The 9,707-nt window shown below is 41.6% G+C and overlaps 1 protein-coding gene across 1 annotated transcript; it reads right to left on the reverse strand.

The window, feature by feature from the left end:
* Positions 1-4,306: 4,306 nt before the first annotated feature.
* rdh14b (retinol dehydrogenase 14b) lies at positions 4,307-9,707 on the reverse strand. Its single transcript, XM_034699902.1, has 2 exons — positions 9,106-9,707; positions 4,307-5,155 (listed from the first exon to the last, which is right to left on the reverse strand). Exons 1-2 carry the CDS (start codon positions 9,457-9,459, stop codon positions 4,538-4,540), a joined length of 972 nt encoding a protein of 323 aa, XP_034555793.1. The 5' UTR covers positions 9,460-9,707; the 3' UTR covers positions 4,307-4,537.

Genomic DNA, 9,707 nt, shown 5'->3' on the forward strand with positions numbered 1-9,707 from the left:
ATTCAAATTCGAAACCCAGAGATTTCGCCATAATCTCAAATTACTTCACTTAATAGAACGTACTTTATTAATCCCCAGGGGGGAAATTCAACTTTTTCACTCGTTCAAGGGCACCTCGGCAGTGCCCAGGCAAGTGAACCAGCACCTCTCCAGCCACCAGTCCACTTGCCAAACTTCGTCCATACTGGGACTCAAACGGGCGACCCTTCGGTTCCCAAGTCAAGTCCCTATGGACTGAGCTACTGCCGCACATCGGTACTAATGAGTACCAATGGGTATTATGACCTTTCTCGAAACCCAGCAGAAAAAAAGTAACATTTTTTACACCAATCCTACCAACAGCAGCTTTAAGTTATGGTGCTAATACAGTACAACCTGCAGAAAAATGGGTAATACCAAAAAAGTAGTCTAACTGGATGCAAATAAAAGCCACCTGTGACAGTAGTACTGTTAGATGCTACTTTATGAGATGATTATTCCTGCAGTAATGTCAACTAAGGGTTATAATACTGTAGTTGGCCTAAGTGGAGCTCATTCAGTTAATATTGCAGCCTAAGGGTCTGTTACAAATCATTATCATCATCTATTTTTTTATCTTCTGCATTAATTTCTTTAAAAAAATGCGTGAAACATTACCTTGAGCCTGGAGTATCACATTTACTTACATTTATCCATCCAACAGCCTTCTGTTTAATAAAGGAAAGGCTATTTTTGCTCCAGCAGCACCCACGACCTCAATGTCAGAGCGTCTCTCACGAGCGCTCCCTGTTGCTCGGTTACGAAAGTTGTATCGCAACCAGAGCCGGCCCCATACCGACTTGGTGCCCTAGGCAAGATTTCAACTGGTGCCCCTTGTATTGTAAACAACTCCACCAACAATCTCATCACATACACACTGAAAGACAACTGACACACAGCTTTATGTTTTACAGATTTTCTTTATTTTAAAATAAAAAAGACCTCTAACAGAACATTAATAAAATGGTAATAACACAGATATTTATATTTCAAAATACATAATGTAGTAGAAGGATTTATTCAGTCATCATACAACACAATCATTTTCACAGCACAGACACTTTCAACAACAGTAATGTATTAAGTGATGACTGAAAAGGCAGAAGCAAAATGCTTATTTAAGCCTAGCCTACAGTTTCTATCTGATTAAGCTAACAGCTTCCAAAGTGTAAAGAAAACAACAAAACAAAAACAGGTAAATCATGAACACTTAAAGGTGACATATCATGCAAAATTGACTTTTTAATGGTTCTCTACCTGAAATATGTGTCCCTGGCATGTCTACAAACCCCCCGAGAATGAAAAAAATCCATTCTGCCCCTGTTCTGATTTCTCCACCTTTCTGTAAATGTGTGTGAAACGAGCCGTTTCAGACTTCCGTGTTTTTGTTACGTAACAACAATATCCGGTCTGTCACGGAGTCAGAGCTCGGAGCTTGTTCAGCCCATAGACTGTATAAAATAATACTGAATCCCCCCTCCGTTTTTCATTATCTGCACAAATGTGTGCTAACAAGGAGCTAAGAAGGGAGGCATGCTAGTTGTAGGCTGTCTTAATAAACACAAAGGTCGGTTTTACTCCCCACGTCTGCAGATTTAAAGATCTAGTGGATGATTTTTATTTATCATGGATAAGTGCTAGCGCTAGTTAGCATAGCTACATAGCTACATGTCGTAGCTGTAGCTGTGTACCAAGACACACGTCGACATACTGACAAATAAAACAACAAGAAACACAGAATCTGTGACCAATCCTTCAGAAAAGGTCCAGCTGCCTCTCTGGCAAAGGTCGGTTTTACTCCCCAGGCCTGCAGATTTGAAGATCTAGTGGATGATTTTTATTTGTCATGGATAAGTGCTAGCGCTAATTAGCATAGCCACATAGCTACATGTTCATAGCTGTGTACCAAGACACACGTCGACATACTGATAAATAAAACAACAAGAAACACTAAATCTGTGACCAATCCTTCAGAAAGGTCCTGCTACATGCGCCTCTCCGTCAGTATCAGATTCTGGATCAGATTCAGAGGGTTGAAGTAACGTGATCTCTGAGCAGCCGTGTGTATTCAGCCAACATGTAAACATTAGCTCAACGTGCCAGAGAGCGGAGGCACATCCACTTCCTGAGGGGGCGTGGTCAGAGAGAAAACAGAGTGTTCTGAAGAGGACTGAACAAGAGGGCTTTTCAAAGTGTTTTTTTGAGCATAAACTTTAAAGACATGTTTTGGGGACCTCTTGGACCAATATATATTGATGAAAAAAGTGTGATATGTCACCTTTAAAACCTTCAAAAAACGCTCTAGAACCATGTTTTTCAAAACCAAAAGTGAATCACAAGCTTTAAATGTATACTGGCATCACTCTACAATTTAACCCCAAATTATATTACATAAAACAATATACTCTTTCCTATTATGTTCAAATTTTCTTCCTCACTCATTTAGGGTGTGAGCAGCGCCCCCTATGGAAGGCCGGCGCCCCTAGCATTTGACTGCCTATGCCACGGGCCGGCCCTGACCGCAACACTCCTGCTTCCCTTTGTAGTCACCGTTACGTCTGTTTGACCTGTGTTGCTTTTATACAAGAAAACACCAGCAGCAGCAAATCTATACATGTAAATTGAACCCTCGAATGTATGCCTTGGTTCCCTCTTCTTAATTGTTGTTGATGATGTGATATTGGAGGCCACGCCCCTTTTTGTGACTTTGTGTTGCTAAGCTACAGTTTTTTACTGGACTGAATCACTGTTGTGTGAAAAAAAAGAGGAGCTATTAGCGCAAATACAATAAACGCTTTAGGAGACACAGACCAGGCCAACCAGTATATCTTCACATCTTCAGTTGGATCATGAAATATTTCCAAATGCTTCGATTTTTAAAGAGCTTACCTAAGGTGTTAGGCATTTGAGTTGTAGCCATATGTAACAGATGTGATTGGGGCTGACACAGGGACTGGTTTCCAGCATTTATTTGCTCTGTAGAAGACAATAAAAACACACAAATTGTCTTCTTCTCTAGGCTTTCTGCACCTCTGCTCCTGAACATACAAAACAAAAGATGCACTCATTGAATTTTCCATAGCATCTCTATCACATGACATGGAACGCTTGCTGCAGTACAATTTTTGTAAAACATTAGATTAAAACATCGTCTAACTCAATCTAAACTGTCGGAAACTAAGCCAAACAGGACAATTACATTTTGGGGGACACATTTAACTATTTGTACAATAAAGCACATTTTAAATGGCGGAATTTTCAAGGTTAATAACAAAATGAACATGACATCTTTTTCTCACACAACCTACCCTCCGTATAGCATAACAGCACTGTGAGGGATTGACAGGAGGAGCTACGGAAACCGAAGAGGTACAGAAGCCAAAAGTGTGTAAACTTAATGAAATCAAAGCAGACTTAAAGAAAATGAAAGTAAGTAATTTTGATAATATTCACAAATCTTAATATAAACCAGCTAAATCATAAAGTGCATTTTTAACTCCGTTACACATACACTGTATAAATAGTTGTAGTATCCGTGACTTCACCCATCTGTTCCTGAGCGCTGTTTTAAAGCCAATCGTCGGTGGGAGCCATATTGGAAATGCTGAACTCATCCAAAAGAGTGCGACGTAAAGAGGCGGCGTTTGAGCCTCCTAGCTAACAGCTATGTGTTCCCGCCTGTCAATCAAGTCAGTCATGTCCTTATTTGGGCAAAAACTTGTAATCTTAATATCTTCTGAACTGTCACGTTAGGAAAAAATTCACCCACGGACAGTGTGTGCTGATAGAGAAATTAGCTATGTAGACTGAAGCCGTTTTTTTTAACCAGGCTGTAAACATGTTTATTAATGCTGCAAAGATCGGCTTTTTTGAATTGGTGTCTATGTGGTTTCCGGTGTTTCTGCAGCCAGCCTCAAGCGGATTCTCTATGAATTGCAGTTCATAACACTTTCGCATGGGCTTCATATTTTGAGACCAGAGGTTGCCGCTTGGTTGTAGCCAATAAGTTGAACATTTTCCTCTGACTATTGAAAGGTAATGCACCTACATAAATTGGGAAAAAAACTCATGCAAAGAAGGCTCCTTCAAATTGGTTTTACAGCAGAATACCTGTTCTGTGTGTACTCTGTTTTGTTCTAGTTGTAGGGAATAGAGAAACCTGGTTTTCCCATCAAGTTTCAGGAAGCACACAGATACCCTGGCTATGTATGAAGGTAAGCATGTAATTTTATTTCCAAGAGATTTAATTGTTGTTGTGAGGATACAATAATTTCACACAATTCAACCATAAGTTTGAACAGGAATTTTATTATATTTCTGCAATGTACACTCCTGCTCACATACATTTAATTTACACATTTCATTGGCACAATATGTCACATAGTTATCAACTATGTCCTCAAGGTTGCAATTGGAACCAATCCAAAACAATCAGGTGGTCCCGGGCAGACAGTTTTATGCAGGACCAGATAATCTCGCCCCCTCCTGTCCTAATACTGTCCACAGAAGAGGACTGTGCTCAGTCAGCGAGGCCCACCATCCTCCTGCTCACGTCCCAAAGTCTCTTGGCTGCCTGCTCATCTGTAGCTTTCTCCATCAGCTGCTCCTCCTCACAGTTAGCGAAACACTTCCCTGACACTCCCTCCACCTCGGGGGAGCAGGCCAGATAGAGCGGAGTCTGGGCCCCCTCCAACGGGCTCTTGAAGAAGAGACGTGAGGCGAGGTAGAAGAGCGGCTTTGCCAGGAAGGGGATTTGGACATGCCGGCCCAGTCTGGTCCTCACGATGCCTGGGGTAAGAGCGTTGACTGTGACGCCCGTCCCCTCCAGCTGATGGGACAGTTCTAGGGTAAAGAGCAAGTTGGCCAGCTTGCTCTGACTGTAGCAGAAGGCTTTGTTGTAGTTGCTTTCACTGTTCAGGTCATCAAAGTTGATGTGGCCATATTTGTAAAGCTTTGAGGAAACGACGACGATGCGGCTTGGAGTTGACGACTTCAGGAGGTCCAGCAGGAGGTGAGTGAGCAGGACGTGGCCCAGGTGATTCACACCAAACTGCATCTCGAAACCTTCCTCTGTCTTTGTGTAGGGACACTGGTACAGCCCTGCGTTGTTGATAAGCACGTCAATCTTGGATTCCTCCTGTAGCGAGAGAGAAATTTAAATCATTTATAACCCTACAATTCCCACTGCACAATATATTAGTTCCAAAAGCTGCATTTCCACTAAAAACTCTGGGATTAAAAGGTTCCCTCTAGGTCATAGCTGAGTGTGTTTCCACCTTAGTCTGAAGAGACACATCATTTTAGTCCTCTGAATGCTCTGAGTACAGACCAATCCGAAATGTTTGTGGCAACAGGCCTCATTCCAAAGTCCCTGGATCTTAAAAGGCATAACCAGCAAAGAGGGGACTTTCTGGTAGGGTTGCAAAATTCTGTGAATTTTAAAAGTTGGAAACTTTCCATGGGAGTTAATGGGAATGTATGGGAATAAACCAGGAATTTACATAATTGAAGGTTGGCTCTGAATAGGGAACTTAAATATAGTTGGGGAAAATATATTTTAGCATAATCCTGACTAAAACAACCAGATTTCATGCAAGTACAGCGAGGCTAGCCTTGAGAAGCTTGAGGGAAGATGCTTTTTTATTTGCATGTTGAATGGGACTTTGTTAGAGGGAGAGGGGCTCTTTTCATTTCACATTTTGAATGAGACTTTGATGTGATTGCATTTTTGTTAAATTTTGAATGGGTTGGGTCGGGGGGATGAGTAATATTTAACTCAACATTCATGTTTTTGTTCTTCATCTGTTTTAATTGTATTATTTTGAACGGATGTCTGCTTATAAACACAAAAATATTTATGCTTAGATATGATACCTTTCCATTAAATTATCCTCAATTCCCAGTTAATTCCCAGTTAATTCACATACATTTCCATAATTCCCATGGAGAGTTTCCAACTTAACTTCCCATGGAAATTTACTGGACATTTTCCACCCCTTTGCAATCCTACTTTCTGGGGTGTTACATAAAGTTCCTGGGCTGTATTTAGACCCTGGTTTCTTAGGTGGAAACGCTGTTAGTACTTCCATAAGTCCTTAGTCCCTTGGGAATGTCTCAGCAGTGGACATGCAGAGGAGTCTTGCATTATAATTAGCCATCTGTAGCAGGCAACAGATTCTCTGTTTGTCTTTGAGCGCTGTCAACGTATCAGGTGGCAGATAACGTCCTTATATGGGCCTATCATACTGGTAAAGGCGTCTATGTTTACCAATTATGGCTTTTATAAAGCTCAAAACAGTGTTTAGGATGATCTATAATTGTGTCACATGGTTTGGCTAGCAGAGTGTGCATGAAAGCATCACAGCTGGGGTGACTGCATTAGAAATAGTCAACAAGGTTCATCATTTTAATATTTCTAAATTAAAGCTCCAGTGAGGAGATTGTTGCAGTTTATAAAACACATTGGAATTAATACCGATGCCTCTTTGTGAGCTACAAAAGCAATCAAGACCATTGTAATGTTCCCTCCTCACAGTTTAGATAGGAGCCAGATGTTCATAATATAATCTCTCTCACACACGTACTGCAGTAATGACGACTTTAATAGAAGTTTGTATGGGGACATGCTTCAATAGAGCCACGGTGACTGGCCCAGAATGCTCAACCATTCCCGGTTGCTCCCTTCTCGGGACCACAGAGAACGATCTCACAAAACTATGATAAGTGCATCCTGGTTAAGGACATGGTGTCATCTGTTTTCTAACAGCAGGTTGTTGTAAATGTTACCTCATCTCAGTTTACTTGGCAAGGGAGACATAGCTATTGATTAATCATCAGAAATAAGGGGTTTGTCATGAGGCGAGAGAAATCTGGTTATGGGATGTTTGGTAAAGTTATAAATTAATCATCTGCAGTACGTCTGAAGAGGTGAAAAAGAGGCCAATCAGTGGGAAAGTAACCACGGCTCGCTGTTATTGGGAAGGCAGAAAAAGGTTATAAAGTTTGGAGATTGGGGCATCCATCAGTCCCTGTATTCTGCAGACCACAGTGCTCATTACTGTCAATAAAAGACCATGCACCCGGGCGCAGATTTGGCCTAATGGTTAAAACGCACATCCAAATAGTGGGTCGCAGGTTTGCTTCCAGCCCACGGCCCCTTTCCATTTCATTCCCCCTTCTCTCTCTCCCAGTTTCCAGCTCTATCCACTGTCCTCTCCTCTCTAATAAACCTTGCACCCAACTGAAACTTCCTCAAGGGAGCTTTCAGTTATTCATTATTTGTTTGAGAAAGTAGTCTTCTGACTATATAAACATAGTAATTTTGGTGTAAAATAAATTCTACCTCAAGTGTAGGATTCTCCCTCTAATATCAGAACTACTTGTTGATCCTTCCACTTTTAAAATTGGTGATGTGTTGGACTTAAAATAAAAACACGTCTGTCTCTACTTCTTAACATATATCGACTTATCTGACAGATCAGGATCCTAAACCTGCCTTTTGTTAAAGCCCTCAGTCCATGTTGAGACTGTTCATGTATCCTGAAAAACAGACATTTGGTCTTGTTGTGAATCTCTGGTGACACCCAGTGGTTGTTAGAGGCAAAGTCAGCTATAGGCAAACGAAAGGCAAGCTGACTACAATACCATACTTTACAGCAGGGCTTCCAAAAGTGGGGGGTCGCGAGACACTAAAGGGGGGTCATGAGAAGTCTTCCATAATAATAATAAATTCTTCAAGTAATCCAAAATTGCATAATGTAAATATATCGACAAAAGCATAAGTAGCAGCAGGTTAATTCACAACAGCAGAGGAAACACAGACACATGTGCTTGAGGCTATGCTAATTTTCTGCAGACAAGCTAAATGAAGTATGAAGCAACATTGAATTACATCGAGGGACAGTGGGGGTCGTGAGTCTTTGGCACCTATATTTTGGGGGTCGCGGCCTGAAAAGCTTGGGAACCCCTGCTTTACAGAAACACTTTGAGAAGTAGGATCTAGAAACTGAGGAACTGATTGATATTGTCTTGTAATCATGTGAAAATGCTTTAATAGTAAGATTTACAAAAAACAATCATACATTCACATTTTTAATTGTCCTAAAAAATTCTTGATTGGTCAAAAAATATAAATCCATTGATTTTTTTTGGACAAACAGTTTCAGCAACTTTTGAGATAAATAAAGTCAATATATTTGATAACATTAGTTTAACATGTGGAGGAATTTGCTATTTTTCCTTATTTTACCTTTATTTTACCAGGTAAGTCAATTGAGAACCAATTCTCATTTACAATAACGACCTGGGCGAAAAGGCAACACACATGGCATGACAATAAATAAAAACAAAAAAAGGGGGGTGTAATAAGTTTTTGAAAGTGGCGAGTGGAATGAGAGAGGTCAGCTTTAGGGATTGTTGCAGGTGATTCCAGTCGTTTGCAACGGAAGACTGGAAGGAGGTGTGACCACAGGAGGTCCGGGCTTTGGTTGTGATGAGGTAGATAAAGCTACTTGAGCGCAGGCTACAGTTTGTGCTGTGAATTTTGATAAGTGACTGTAGATATAACAGGGTTTTACCAGTGAGGGATTTGTAAATGAATAGAAACCAGTGTGTTTGTCTGCGAGAGTGGAGTGAAGGCTAGTTCAGATGAGAGTGCAGGTGACAGTGGTGAGTGTTGAATGGGGCTCCAGTGACAAAATGGATAGCAGCGTGGTAAATGACATCCAGTTTGTGAAGGAGAGTGTTGGAAGCAGACCTGTAGGCTATGTCCTTGAGTCGAGAATTGTATTACATGATGGGAAAGTCAATACTTTGTCTTGATTTTGGACCTCTGATTGATGTAACCTGTCAGACTTTTTAATTCTGAATCTAAAAGGTCAACACTCAGGTTTGGTTGCAGTGAGTTGAGGGGCAGTACTGAATTCAGCACCATAGACAGCTCCCTGCAGAGGCCCCTTCAATGACACCCTTTGTATCTGACACTCTCTGGAATGACCCAGAAACCTATTATAAGAACTATAATGCCCTGAAACAAAAATAAATAAGCAGCAGAAAATGAGACTAACAGTATGCATCATCTCAACTCACCTCATTAATCTCCTCACAGAATTTCCGTACTGATCCCAGGGAAGCAAGATCCAGGTGTTTGATGACCACCTCCCCCTGCTCTGGTCCCGCTTGCTTCTTGATGTCCTTCGCCGCCTCCTCTGCGCTCTGCCGGTCCCGACATGCCATGATGACCCGGGCCCGGAGCTTCAGCAGCTCCCCGGACAGGGCCTTCCCTATCCCGCAGTTAGCCCCGGTTACAATGACCGTCTTTCCCAGCATAGTGTTGACGGGATAACGGAGCAGACTCACCGCTTTCTTCCGGGGGAACAGACGGCGCATGAGGAGCAGCACTCCACCGCCGACTACAGCGGCTACGAGCACCGCCGTGGACATGAGAGCGGGTACAGGTCAGCAGGTACAGTTATCTCTCACGCGTGTGTGTTATGTACCTAAGTTACAAAATTGACCCGGAAGTAATCCTCTCACAAAGTTGGACACTTTACGAACACTGCTGTTACAAAATGTGAGGTTTTTATAATACAATATATATAAAGTCGTATTTCTAGAATGAATGAAACACCACAACAAACCTCGACGGTAAAAAAAAAAAAAGAAGCTGTTTGGTGGCCAGGTGTTCTACC

The sequence above is a fragment of the Notolabrus celidotus genome, chromosome 13 (genome assembly GCF_009762535.1).
Source record: "Notolabrus celidotus isolate fNotCel1 chromosome 13, fNotCel1.pri, whole genome shotgun sequence".
Classification (NCBI taxonomy): domain Eukaryota; kingdom Metazoa; phylum Chordata; class Actinopteri; order Labriformes; family Labridae; genus Notolabrus; species Notolabrus celidotus.

Coding starts and splice junctions, on each gene's coding strand:
- rdh14b (XM_034699902.1), bottom strand. CDS start 9,459: ATGTCCACGGCGGTGCTCGTAGCCGCTGTAGTCGGCGGTGGAGTGCTG. Junction 5,156..9,105: donor TCTGTGAGGAGATTAATGAG/GTGAGTTGAGAT, acceptor CTCTCGCTACAG/GAGGAATCCAAGATTGACGT.